General features: G+C 45.2%; 2 protein-coding genes across 5 annotated transcripts in view; one reads left to right on the top strand and one right to left on the bottom strand.

Moving 5' to 3' along the window:
* ca12 (carbonic anhydrase XII) overlaps nucleotides 1–2,359 on the bottom strand; it is a 65,065-nt gene extending 62,706 nt beyond the window's left edge. For all 4 annotated transcript variants that reach the window (XM_053886258.1, XM_053886259.1, XM_053886260.1 and 1 more), the window contains exon 1: nucleotides 2,196–2,359. The gene's annotated coding sequence lies outside the window, so the exon portion shown is untranslated. The remainder of the gene's footprint in view (nucleotides 1–2,195) is intronic.
* A 164-nt stretch (nucleotides 2,360–2,523) lies between these two features.
* Nucleotides 2,524–11,051, top strand: LOC128771264 (circadian-associated transcriptional repressor). The gene is made up of 6 exons (XM_053886590.1): nucleotides 2,524–2,670; nucleotides 4,134–4,569; nucleotides 4,836–4,911; nucleotides 5,393–5,471; nucleotides 7,876–8,002; nucleotides 9,702–11,051. Exons 2-6 carry the CDS (start codon nucleotides 4,174–4,176, stop codon nucleotides 10,083–10,085), a joined length of 1,062 nt encoding a protein of 353 aa, XP_053742565.1. The 5' UTR covers nucleotides 2,524–2,670; nucleotides 4,134–4,173; the 3' UTR covers nucleotides 10,086–11,051.
* Nucleotides 11,052–14,466: the final 3,415 nt, after the last annotated feature.

The following is a 14,466-nucleotide window of genomic DNA, read 5'->3' as shown; positions in this document are numbered from 1 at the left end:
AAGAGCCATTTAATAGGCGCCAATCTGCAGAAGTGCGAAGAGAATATCAAGAATCCGAGGCATAATCTGCATAAATTCTTCTTCACTTCACGCGACCGATAGTATCAACAATACAGAAAATGTGATGGAAATTACTTTAGCATTATCAGACTCATTTGCTTACAACACACAAATGTGACCAGTGATGACTACAGGCATGACAACAAAGCCACTTATTGTCTTCGTAGAATACTTTCCAACCTCATTTCCACCTCTACGCCGGAGTATACGGAGAGACGAAACCAATGAGTCACAGTGGCTTCACAGATCTTTCGAGTGGGGAGGTATTACTCTACTCCAAGGCACAGCTGTTAAGTTTTTGGTAGGCATGATGTTCTTCTACTCAAATGGTGGTGCAAAGAAATCCAATACTACTGACTGGTTACTGCAGGGTTTCCGCTCCGTGTAAACGATTGTGGCACGCGGCCACAGCAAAATGGAAGCCACTCTGCCTTCAGAGTTATAATCATTTCTTCAGATGGAATCTTGTGTGATCGCACTTGATAACAAGAAGCGAAAGCATCAAAATATGCAGAAAACATCATGGAGGTTTTCAACCTGTTTTTTAAAAGAAAGAAAAAATTACCAAGTGAGATACAAATCAATCTGTTCCTGTTTGCCTGACGAAAGACAGGGAATGTTGAACAATATCAGTGTCTTATAACATGTCAATGTAGCAACAAATGTGCTTCCCATGGCAGAAACATGAAAAACTACTATAAATATAAAAGAGAAATAAATAAATAAGAAGTTATGTCATCACTCCTTGACGCCAGTATTTCAACAGAATTGCACAGTGGCATCTCATTGACTTGATATTATATGTTTTGCTAGTTTGTCTGTGTAAAAACAATAAAAAATAATAATAATTGGACAGTGGTATTTTTCACTAACAAACTCTGCTAGAGTGATTTCAGGACAAAATTCAGGAGTTTACAACTGTCTCAAAAACCAAAAAGACAGCAAGTTCAGAATAGAAAGCACAGCCAAAGCAGTGTGAACTTCAGACGTCACAGAGTCATTTTGAACAGTGTAACAACTCTCACAAAACTCATAAACACTGTTTTCCAGTACAGTGTCAGAGACAAAAAACACCCACAAAAAAGACGGCAATAACTACAACCAACAGCTCAATAACCTCATCTCCGTCCTTTTATCACTCAAACGTCGACATGCCCACTGCTGCTCCACAATTGTTGCTTTGTATGTTACAATACTCAACGTGTCATGTCAAGGGAAGGAAACTGGTTCAAGATAAGGGGTGACCTCAGGAATACTTTTGGAGGCCATGGTGTAATTGTACCCAAGAAAGTACATATTATAATACTTATTATTGGTTGAACATTTTGTACCGTTTCCACTTTTTAGAAGGGATGGTGATGGGTAATAGTCTGAATTCGTATCATGTCTGATCCAGGCCGAAATGACCGGAGCCCAAATATCCTCATGTCGCTTGACAAGCCGAAATGTCTATTTGATTTTCTGTTTTGTTAAATTATTTTAATATTTTTGCTATGTTGCACTTCTATCTATGCCGTTAAAAGCTTTACATTCTAATAAACCCAACGCAGGCGTGTACATCTTCAGCATCTACAAGCGTCATTAAAAACCTTTTGAATGACAAGAGGGTATCGGATGGAATGGACTGATCCTCAAGGCTACAGTATTGGATGTGATAATGATGGAAAGTTCAGGGCCTTTCACACTGCAGACTTGGTGCATTATAGTGTCTTTTGTTGACTTTTTTTGGCCTGACCACAGCTCACTTAATCGCAGAGGACTGTTTTTGAGTCACACTGTGTCCTTGGGGTTCGATGCCAAGGACTTGGGGTCAAGACAGAGGGACTTGAGGGACTGACCTATGACCCTGGACAGGCCCACCAGATATTCTCCCTTCACTTCAGAAACACGAATTAACCCCAGTATGTTTTTGGACTGGGTCAAACATGTTATTTGTACATGATATTTACGCCGCACTTTGTTCATTGTTAACCTGGTGTGGATTCTGTGTTTACAGCGTCAGATGCTAGCTAATGGTTAGCATGACTGGCAGTTGCTATTAGCTTTTACACGGCCCTCACACGCCGTTGTTCGAACATTGTCTGTGGGTCTGGACAGTCTGACCAGGCAACTCTTGTGACTGAGCGAAGCAGTACCTGAAAGTGCTGAGTGGGCCTTCGCCAGCTCAGGCTTCCTGACGTGCCTCTGGTGAGGCGTCATCACTCTGGTGATATAATCGAGGGGAAAAAAAACCTCTCCAGAATGACCAAAAACTGGCCCCGGGTCGACTTTTCGCCCAGCTGCTGAAATGAAAGCGATCCTCGTGTCCACGTGTTTGTGTCATTTCCATGTCATCTGCATATGTAAACGCGCTCCTCCTATCGCGCAGCAGCTGCTCGCGGCCGGCGAGCCCATTTGTCAGCGTGCGCCGTTCGAGGAGCAAATCGCGGAGTGGGAACTCTCAGGCTCCGCCCACGCAGACACGTTGCCTTGGGAGAAGCGACACGGGCCGAGCGGTGCTCACTCACACCCCGCACGTCCAGCTCGTCGGCAGCTCCTCGGTCGCCTGTCCCGCTGGATTTTTACGTTTTCCTCTACAAAAAGAACAAGACCCGCTCCGTCCTGTGAAAGGTACGTGCTGACGCCGGAGTGTCCGTGAACGCGCGCCGTCTCGTTGTTATATTTAGTGACGAACATTCGTCGCAAATAACCAACTTATCATTCTTAACGGAAAACCGCCATCTAAAGTAAATCGTGGCTGGTCATAATTAACTGTTACCTATCGTTCATCTGACATACTCACACATATTGTGAATCTTTTGTGTCCGACAAGTGTTAAGGAAAACACCAAAACCTTAGACTGTAGTCGTCTCTTACCTTTTGTATATCGGTTATATAGAGAGTGATCTATACTCACGTAAAGTACATGGAATTCAGAGCCCTTTTGGGGCCTTTCACGCATTTTGGTAGTAGTTTTGATCATCCCTTTGGAACCTGTAACCGTACTCCTGTCGCTCACGACTCACCTGCGCAGGTGAATGTGCGTAACTTACGTAATAATTCCACTATTTCACCAGTATCTATTTAGGCTAAGTTGGTGAAAGACGATTATTGAGGTGGGTGTAATAGTTAAACCTTGTTATTACAGTGTCTTGTTGCTTTATTTACATTACTGAGATCATTGTTGTGACCAGCTGGTTGAATACCGTTTGTCGTAACAAAGGTATTATTTATCCCAATACACCACGTTCAAAACAGTTCTGAACTCGCAATGTGACTCAGGTGTATTGCAAAATGTCCACACAGCTTCTAGTTTGAGACTGTAAAACAAATAAAATGTGCACAGATCGCTGAACCCTCCTTGATATAAAGACTTATAAATGAAGAATTTGGTTTGGCCCTTTAATGGGTGATTTTTTTGGGGGTGGGGGAGTGGGTCGCCCTCACATTGGGCCAGAACGTGGTCGTCCAGACACAAAGGACTTGCAATTAATGGTTACTCTTCCTGGGTATCTGGCAGGAAACCACTGGCTTTCGTGCCGTCTGAACATCAGCCACCGTGTGTGTTCAGTGTTGCGTCTTCACATCCTTTAAATCGACTCGTCTATGTGGGGACATGTTGAGGAGGCGACCCGGTAATTAGACATCTGTGCGGCGCTTTCGCTGAAGGAGGCTTCCAAACAAAAGCTTTGTCGCATCATCAAACGGCAGTCTTCTTCTTTTCTTGTCTTTGTTGATGGGAGGTCTGCAGCCGGGGCCACCGGTCGCCATGGTGTCAGGTCCCGGCACCCTTTGAATAAATAAGCCCACAATGCCTCCGGACGAGGTGGCCGCTGTGAATCCGCCAAACTGAAGAGAGAAATGTGTGGAATCGTGCTGAAGCCGACGTGTAGTGGTTGTGGACAGGAGCCTGTTTGACGCTGTGTTTACTGGCTCAGGTGTTGCGTCTGTCAAACAAACAGAGCATTGTGGTCTGAACAACTGTGGTCCTGGCCGCTACATCTCCTCAGTTTACTATGTGGTTTTCCACTGGCGCTCGCTGACTTGAACTTTGTGATCGTTTTTTTAATACCGCCACTCTCTCCTTCCGTCAGGTCAGTGATGCTGAGAGCGCTTTAGGGCCCGTAGCCAAGGATGTCTGCTACAGATTCGGACAACTCTATTGACTGGCTGGCGAGCGACAATGAAGACAATGAGAGCGAACGGGAGCTCGACTTCAGCAGAACGGACGCCCCCCGCTCCACCGGCAGCCCTTCGCATCTGGGGCCGCCCGACAGCAGCTGCTGCCGCGGCAGCGAGGTGAAGCAGGGTGACTGGGGAAGTGACAGCCAAGCCTCGAGCCCCGGATCCCCCTCCAGCTGCGTGGCGGCGTGGGGCCGAGATGTTATGGGACTGTGTGAAGCAGCTGAGAATATGAATGAAAAGAAGCCCCAGCAAGCACTGAAGAGACCCCGCTGCTTGACAGAGGAGTGCAGGGAACGGCAGCTTCTCGCCAGCATGTCGGAGAAAGACAGGATTTTCACGAGAAAGGTGAGACCCCCTCTGACTCAGAGGGGCTTGCTGTGCTTGCAGAAGCGCGACGTGCCTTATCACCCAGATCCTGTGTACAGATAGTCACATGGAGTGAGGCTTCCAGTTAAGATGACTCGTACCAGTAGCAGCAGTATTAGTCATGCTTTGAACAAACAGTCCCTGGAGATAACTATTTCAGCAGAGCATTGTTGTGCAACTCCAACCAGGACTTTGTTATGACATCACTTTCAGCTTCTCATATTCATCTGCGACTTCTTTTTCAGTGTGTGGAGTTACAATGCTACATCCATCCGCTGTCGTCCATCTTGAACGGCCTTCGTTCCGGGAGGTACAGAGAGCGTAAGTTCTGATTCCTGTCTCCGCCAAAATTCTATCTGTGCTCTGGGCTTTTTTTTTTTTTGATTTCTCAACTTGTGTACCTCCTGTCCTGGTGGTGCCTCAGAGATAAAGTACAACAATGGAAAGTCTTGCGCAAGATTTAGTGACCACAACTGTAGCTCTTGTTGGTAAAAAGGTAGCGAAGGCTCCGTCCTTGTTCAGGAATCTGGTGGTGTGAAGAGAAAACGCTTTAGTTTTCCTCCTTGTGAGCATGCAGTGTCACACTTCAGACCTCCTTGCAAATGAGATGCCTGGCAGAGGCAAGTGAGAACACACTGTACCCGCAGTCACCGGGAACAGAGCCGCTGTTCTGCATGATGGCGACATCATTTGTTGGTTCTGACTCGGGTCCAGTTGGGATTCACTTGCCACACAGATGGGAACTCGGGGCCCCGCACGTTTCCCTACCTGTCCCCTCACGTGGTGCCACTGTCTGTTCCAGGACTGAGCAGCTTCCAGGAGAGCGTAGCTATGGACCGGATTCAGAGGATCATGGGTGTGTTGCGGAACCCCTACATGGGGTAAGTGTCTGCTCGCTGTGTCTCTCCGTGGAAATACAGAAATGAATCTGCAGTTTTCACATGGTGGAAGCTTGTGTAAAGTGTCTCAGTGGGGGCAGCGCACTCATGTCAGCTTCATTAGGTCTCCAGTGAGCAGACGCTATAATGGAATATTATATCTCTGCTTCTCAAGGAGACAGTCCCGGGACTCTCTGGAGATTTATGCAGCTGTTTTCACTTGACTGGCTCCCACTTTGTCACCAGTTGTTGCTTCAAAATGAGTAAATCGATCTTAGATACCATAAACCGGTGTTGGCATGTTTGGCTCATGCAACTCAAAATAAAGATGGAGTCGTGTCAAAGCAGTCCATTTCAGTTCTTAAACAAACTGCCGTTGTCTGTAGACAGCAAGCTATGCTACCGGAATTGGAGCGAACCCCCTGTCTGTGATAGCTCAGGTCACGCCCTCGGTCCGTGAGTCTGCTGATCATGATAATGTTTGACAAGTCAAATGAAGATGGCTCACCTGATGAAGAGTAAACGGTTTCATAACTGCCCCATGTGGACACCAGCTTCTCAGAATGAGAAAGGTTTCGTAAAAAAGGAAACAAATAAATGAAGTGAAAATGCAGCGGGGTTTAAGAAGTGACATGAGGCGACATTTAAGCAAAATCCTCGTGACTCACATCGTGTTTTTGTGTTAAACAACAACATAATTTTTGCTCTCAGGTGCTTCATAAAGACATTTTTGAGGAACGGTTCTAATGATGAACGCACAGTGAATTTAGAAAAGGCCTCATAAATTCAATTCATTTAGTTCCAACTGATTTTCATTCAAATCTGAGGTCACCATCAAGTTCAATCACAAGAGCGTTCCTTCCCCGAACTGAATTTTCCCGGAGGAACATTCCGTTCTCTGTGTTGAAAAAAGCATCTCACTCATCAAGGCTTGACCTCTGAGTCCAAGCTGAGCACATGCAAACAAACAAAAAAAATGATCGGATGCGCGGTAGCCATTTTGAAATGAATGGCGTCACTCAGTGCAGCGTTGTCTGTAATTTCACAGGTGAAAATGTTCATTTCATTCATTTAAAAGTCAGATCAGCTCCATCTGTCTGCAGCCAACATGTTGATGCTGATGTTCCAATGCTCTTATGGGGTTGCTGTGATGCCCCACAATACATGTTTATCATTGTTTCATGACTTGACCGTTGATGCCAGTCTCCCGTCTCAGTCTGCTCTACATCTTCACCACTGAAGTTATGCGAGTAAAAAAGCAGTGAAGAAAATTGACTGACTATTTTGTATGAAGAAAAACTAAAACTTTAAGCACGCTAGTAACCACATAAATATGACAGACATTTCAAAATTCCAATTGAGCCTCATTTTTTTAACACTAGTCCTGCACTAATATAACTGGTCAAACATCATATATGAAGGTGATTTAAACTGTATCAGTTCACAAATGTAAAACGATTAAACCGTAACATTTTGAGCTTTTTTTCTAAATTCAAGTCCCCCAGTTTAACATCAAACATTGATGATTGTTTTTTTTTATTTCGCTAAAAATAGTCAACACTATCTGCCTTTTACTCATTTAAATGTAATTTAATAAATACACCTTTACGTTCACTCATTTAATATTAATAAAATGTGTAAAATCAGCGAAACAAATGGGCCTGCTAAGACAAAAAAAGCCATGATTTTAATATTGTTGACCAGTCCGTGAGTACGTGGGCTGTCTTTCTGCTAAAATATTAATCTTCATCTGGGCTGAGTTCTCGCTGGAGCTCTCACCCAGCAGCTGCTGCCAGCATGCGGGAGACAAAGAGTGGGTGTGGCTGCCTCCCCGCAGACAGACAGGCAGGCAGAGGTGGACCGGCCCTTCCCCCTCCTCCCCCCCTCCTCCCTCGATCACGGCTCCGCCAGCTGGCAGCTCTTGCCGCCGCACAATAGCAGATAGGATCAAAGTGACTTTTTTAGCAGCCACAGTCGCAGATAATCTTTCACATGAATTTAACATGCTCTGAAAGGAGCGGCGCAGGAAGGTCCTGATCATATGACACCAGCTAATCCCCCCCCCTCCACCACCACCACCACGGCCATCTGGTTATGACGGGAGGGCGTCTGCGCGCCGCTGCTCACTGCCCACCTCCGACCGGACCTGCGTCATCGCACTTCACTCTCTCAATGACTCCGAAGAGTCGTGGCTTAAGCGGTTACTTTTAGAGAGGCGTAGAACTATTACACATCAGGCCACGTGTGCGGCCAACATGTGAGAAGCGTTCTTCAGATGATGTCTCTCCTCCACAAACTCGCTCGCTGAGGGGGTGTGGTGATTCACTCGCGCCTTGTTTCCTGTGTCAGATTGAAAAACACATTTCAGCATGTTGATCTTCTCTTTTTTTTTTTTTTTGGATGGCAGGGAAAAATATATCAACATCATTCTGAAAATCGAGGAAATGCTGAAGAGCTGGTTCCCACATGTCAGGCTCCCAGACCACAGCGCCGTGGGCCGCACCGAAGAATCCCTCCCTGCCAAGAAACTCAAGGTAAAGCAGCCGCTGAAGGACTCGTGAGGTGTTGCATAAGAGCAGGCCGCACTGCCAAGAGCGACGACGCAGAGAAACAGGGCGGTTTTTATTTTAACCGTCGAGAAGCAGGATTGAAAGTTATTTTCACCGCCGTATTACCGCGGTCTCCGCTTCCCTGATAAAGACGGAGAGACAGGTTTCAGAGGAGCGTGTCCCTGAGGGAGAAGAGAAAGGTCAAAGCCTCGCACAACATTCCTCTGCATCTGAGCATTTATTCCTATTGTTGATCCTGGCACGCCTTCTGATAAACAAGAATTTAAATGCCTTTTACTGGACCGCAAAAGCGCTCAAATATTTAACCCTGCTGTTGACCTTTTTTTTAAAAAAAGGTTCATGGCTGAAGTTCTTCCAACATGCTGTGTTCTATTGGCTTTCAAACGTCTAAATCTACCAGGAAGAACTAGTGGACGATTCCTCACTTTTTAGTTATTTTATGTGTGTAAATCAAAGACCTTTGACTAAGGAGCAAAGTGTAATTCTCAGACTACAGGTATATAGCGCACTGGAATATTAGCCACACCCACTAAATTTAAGAAGCAAAATAGATCTTAGTCATACATAAGCCATGGGTGCAGTGGTGCTGCCCCGTAGTAAGATTAAAAATGCATGAGGATCACTTCTAAACTAGTTTTGAAAACAGGCTCCAACATGGAGACTGACTCATGAAACAAACTGATCAATGTTCTGAACTCCTTGCATCTTTTATTGACATTAAAGCGCTCAAAATGCGCAGTTTTCACCACCACAGCCGGTCTCGGCTGCTGCTTCTCGTCTCCGGTCCTGTGGACACGCGACCGGAAACGGTGCATTTTGAGCGCTTTAAAGTCAATGAAACGCCTGTGATTTCATATTTTGGCAACGTGACGCTCTTTAGCCTGAAAAAATCCACTTATCCACAGACCGGTAGAAAAAAGTAGCGGCTTATAGTCAGGAAATTCCGGTACTTACTTTATAGCACATTAAAACAACAATAGGTTGTTTGAAATTATGTCAGGTCGCTCGCACAACATACTCAACTACAGCAGATGAATACGTGATGAATGGAAACAAATCTTAGCAGCATTTCCAATACATGCTGACACAGGCGATGGAGAGTTAGCACCAACGACCAGGGCGTCTCCAGGCCCAGACTTTAAAGCCGCGAAGAGACAGCAGAGATGATTTAAAGCGAAGGACTTTTTACAAGGTCCCTGTGTGAGAAGAGAGCGATGTGAACCCGCCTCGGACATTTCTGTGGAAGAGCGGAATGTGGAGAATTCTCAGTGCTAACAACAGAGTCATGCCGTTTATTTACGACAGAACGGGGCGGAAAATATTCAAATCCACAGTTATTCATGTTTATATTGGGGTTAAAAGGTTAGACAGTGAATTCTATTTATATTAATGAATAATGTCTTATTTAGTGTAGCAATGGATCGTGTGGCTCAGTGATATTTGCGTCTAAAAATCTGTGGACTTGACCTGGAGTTTTCCTTCTCAGCAAATGAGAAATAGAGGCAGGGTTTGCGGCTAAGACGTCAGCTTGTACTTCAACTTTGTCTTGACAACAGTGTCCAATGCTGCATGACAAAGATGAAAACTAGACCTTTAAGCTTCGGTGTTAGCTACCGGCTCGATAAGGCGCCAGTTCTTAAGCTGCTTCTCTTTGTCTCCTCAGCTGTCTCCCATGACCTCAACTGCAGCCGTGAGCCCCATCAGTGACCCCACAGCGGGCACCAAATCCTTGAGGGTGACAGACCTCACCCCCCCTGGAGCCTACTCAGCTAACCACCTGAAGTGGCTGCACACGTCGCCAATCTGCTCCGCCACGGCCGACCAGTCCCAGGCCGGCCCCTTGCACGCGCTCTCCCCGAAAGACAGTGACCCGACGCAGGACAGCGCCGTGTCTTCCAGCACGGACACTAAAAAAGACTCGGTGCCCAGAGGACCCCCCCCACCTGGGAAGATCAACGCCCCCTGTCTAGAGAAGCTGCTCAAGTCCACGGAGAGCATCATCACCCGCAGGGGGGTGTCGGGGCTGACGGACAGCAGCTGGTCCTAGTCCACGCACAGGGCTGGTTGGCGCCGCACAGTCCAACCCGCTCGCTTCGACCATTCCAGCCTTCACGGGAGACTTCAAAAGGGACACGGCGCGTGGACATGTCTGCTTTGTTGACATTTTCTTTGCACTCTTGACCAGCGTGTGTGTGAGGGCGGGGAGCATCAAGAGTTCACCTCATGTCACCGCTAAGTGATTTCTGTTCGACCCGCCGGCTTCATTAGTCAGAAAATAGAGCGAGCGAAAGGGAAACGATTGCAGTAGTCGATCCCCCCCCCCAGCCACCCACCCCCCCCGGGCAGTCGGCGGTGGACACGTTGTACTGAAAATGTGACTTTATTTCCTCCTCCCTCTCATGACTCCACTCTTAAGTTTATTGATGTGACTGTTACTCATTTGTATTCTCGATGAATAAGTCTGTTGGTACAACTGTTCTACCTCAGTGGGCACCACATCATGGTTAGTGAGTAGGAATGTGAGCGGCCGCCCGCCGTCCGACCGGTGCCGCCGTCAAAGAATGTCAACTCCACGTTTCTGATTTACTCTCCGAGTCTCCCAGTAGGTGGCGAACAGTGCCTGTAACGTCAAGCTGTGCCTGTGAAGCCGAGTTTTGGAAAAACCTTGCTCCTCAGTGGGATGTACAAATCAGGAATTGTCACTTTCCTGCCATTCTCCACTATCAAGTAAATTATTCAGCTCTTGCCAACTACTTTTCTCTGTGGTGGAGTAGAACAATTCTTTTGTTTTGCCACAGAACTGGACGCGTCAGACCAGCAGAGAGGAAAACAAAGGTGAGCTCTGGGTGAAACCTGCAGAGTCTGTCCATTTACTCTGACAAGTGGCCTTTATAGTGTGAAATTTTATACTTTCAAAAATAAATGTTGGTATTTTTGTTTGATGCAAAACGGCTTCTCTCTGTTGTTCACTCTCACCTGCTTCTAAAAACATTCAAGCACGTGACCAGTGTCACCATTACTCTAGAGATGTGTTTTTCAGGAAAGATGGATGCTATTAAATTATTAATAACCAGCACTACCTGAGCACAATTTAGTGCAAGAGAAAAATATGAGAAAAAATTGTTCTCAAAAAAAGCTGTGCTTGTTAAAGTAAGTAGCATCACTAGCAACAAACTGTTATCGTTAGCAGAAGAAACTTGTGACTTTAAAAAGTGAAACTTTAGTGTAGAATTGTTCACGTTCAAGTAGTTGGAATGAGGAAACTACTCACTCCATAGAAGCTGCTGGATCAAGAGGGACGTTACAGATTCAGACATATTTTTGCAAATAAACACACCATTAATTAAGATATCATTATGAGAAAATAAACACTTGACAGTCTGTAAAAAGCTCACTAAAAAAGAAAAAAAAAGTGCGTTTTTAAAGTGCAGCTAGTGCAAAAAAAGCTAACCTTGAATGTGACCATTACAAGTGTGAAGAAAAAAAAGTTGAAAAATAAAAGTAAAAGTTGGATTTGTAAAAACAATTTATGCTAATAAAAAGATATATAAATTAAAAAAAACACTAGAATTGTAGATGTTAAGAATTAACTGTGGCCATGAATGGAGTAAATGAGAATATACAAAATTTAAAATTGAGTAATAGATAAAATATATATAAATCAATTATTTAAAAATGTAACAAAGACACAGGAAAATGAAAAGTTAAGAAACAAGTGAAAGACGAAACCACAGTTGGCCTCACTAGCCCAACTGCTAGCAACATTAGCCTCTGTATTCAGGGAGCAGTCGCTGAGCTGGGGACTGTATGTTCAGGATTTTTGGATCAGACCCTTGTCATTCTAACACTCAGAAAGTCACGTGTCCTTCCCAGATTAAGATTGGCCCGATGCTGCCGTCTCCATTACCCAGACTGTATTGTTTCGCTGCTGTTTGCCCTCAGAGGAAGGCTGATGGTCAGAGCTCACGTGCAGACGCCACCAAAGACAGCAGGCCCAGCTCCATATCGCCGCCCGAGGAAGCTCTTATCAACGATAGGAAGCGCTGCGTCGCTCCATCCACTCCTGCTGGCACAAGAGGGATGCTGTCTGTGAAGCACTGTCGTCAGAATAACCATCGGAATAAATGGCAGGATTGTTATTTTAATAAAGCAGCATTTAGCAAAGCTCATTTAGCCGAGAGGCATTTACGCTGTGTAAATGTTGTTATTAGGAAAGCGTGAATACATATATATATATATATATATATATATATATATATATATATATATATATATATATATATACACATAGCTAAAGCTAAAGTCAATGTAGCTTAAAATCATATGAAATAAATTGGTTCTTTCTGGGATTTTAATAACATTTAAGTTTTAAACATTTGCATAAAAGTGTATTTGTTTATCTTGTTTGTATGAACTAAGAACATTCACAGACCAAGTAGCACATTATCTGGCTTTTCAAAGGGCTCAGATAACTAGCTTAACTACCGCTAAGTTCATTCTTCGGCCGATAATCAGTCACTTTTTATAGTAGTTCATTCACTCATAACAAATTTGTCTGCTGACATAGCAGAGAAGCTGGACTGGCAGAATGCTAATGTAACTGAGCTACTTTTCTGTTTTATATTCAACTTTAAATATTTGGTCTCGCGACAACACGTGCGGTGGGTTTTCTTGCCAAAAACGTGTGACCACAAGGACGATTGCAGCGGAAACAGACGTGTGATAATTCTGTTCTCATGAGGAAAAAAAAAACGCTCCGTGCGCATCTGAGCTGCGAACAATGCGACGATTACCTTTCCCTCTGTCATGCTGCACAGGTACATGAATCATTCACAGGTCTCACACAGGTACCGCTTTCAACGTCTGATTGATGTAAACTACAAAGAGGAGTGCAGAAGTGGACATGTGAGTCTTTTGTTGAAAAGCATTCAGTGGGCAGTGGGAGGAAGAGAAGGTCGTCTATAGTTCCATTCGCACAAAAGAAGCAAGTATGTATAACGGCGCGACATTGGCCTTGATGTGAGCGCTGGCTGAGTGTGAAATGACAAGGCAGCATGGGGTTGAGTCAGAGCCAGTGATGGTGCGCTTGCAATGTTCATACGGTTTGTGTCCATGTTTTTGTGTTCCACTAGTTTAATTGTTAAGTTTGAAAATGTGGTTTTATATGTGGCTGTGCTTGTACCGCTAATGTATGTTAGCCATCTGATACAGGTCACAGCTGTGCGTGGCCTGGAGGAGGGCCCAGCTCCGCCCACAGATCCGCCCACAGATCGTCCGATGTAGGAGTTCCCGGTCAGACGTTCACAATCCTTCCCCGAACGTAAACAGTGCCTAGAAGTTTAAAATAAATGAGAAGCACCAAAGGAAACTCGGACAACGCTAGTTTGAGAATAGCTTTCGTGGACGTCGGCATCTCCTTCACCGACCTCGACAAGTGGAGCTCTCTGAACTCGGCTGTGACGTTTTGTCCAATTTCCGAGGAAGCTGGAACATCCATGTGGACGATGGACCTCTAGTTTTGCGCTCCCACCTTTGGTCTCAGTCTAGAGATAAAGTGAGAAGAACGACTGACAAGTTTATCTTCTTTTGACAAGAAGGACTTACGCTCCTCAATATCAAGGTTCTTCAGCCATTCAGTCAGGAATCTTGAGCGATGCTGTTTTGATGAGCTGTTCCAGGGACAGAAGGAGGAGGATACATGACCGAGAGAGAGACAGAGTGACCATTCCATTTCTGTTCTGATCTACTTCCGTGAGCCCCTCCAGGTGAGGGGTCATCATTACAGGGTACGGGGTTAGGACTTGTTGGCCGCCGTCACCATCATCCACAGCCTCAGGATTCCCTCCTGCCATGACAGACCCGCGTCAGTCATATTTCCAGTTGCTGTATTTGTCCGTCCGTGCACTGCCTGCCGTCTCTGCTAAAGACCTTTGTGCGACGCTTGACGCCAATGATCCCTGCTTCACAGCTATTTAACATTAACACTCAAATTCAAATGGCAGTCCTGCCAGGAGGATGCAATACCAGCCAAGTGTTCATCTTCTTCATTGGTCAGGGACAGGTGGCGATCAGCAGACGAGTTGGTGCAACATTTAACCTCATGAAGAAGCTGACTGGAGACCCAGGGTGCCAGAGTTGCAGAGCTGGGAATGAAATACCCTTCCTTTTATAACACACAATTTCCATAGGAAACTAGGTTTTTGTGTGCTTTTGTTTCTGTTATTTCCTGTGCTCTTGTGTGTTGTTTCCGTTTCCTGTTTTTCCGTTCAACTTCACAGCAGCGCAGCTGGAACCCATTAGCAAATCAAGCTCCGTTGAATTCAACACCTTGATTCCAGTCTGCGTTGCCAGATGGTTACTTTGCGTCCACTGGAAAAGACCCCCTTGAGACTTTGTTCTATAGCGTTCTTTAATACCTTTCGATTGTG

This window comes from Synchiropus splendidus, chromosome 14, assembly GCF_027744825.2.
Source record: "Synchiropus splendidus isolate RoL2022-P1 chromosome 14, RoL_Sspl_1.0, whole genome shotgun sequence".
Taxonomy (NCBI): domain Eukaryota; kingdom Metazoa; phylum Chordata; class Actinopteri; order Syngnathiformes; family Callionymidae; genus Synchiropus; species Synchiropus splendidus.
The sequence above is the reverse complement of the archived record's forward strand: the minus strand, read 5'-3'. Positions and strand labels throughout refer to the sequence as shown.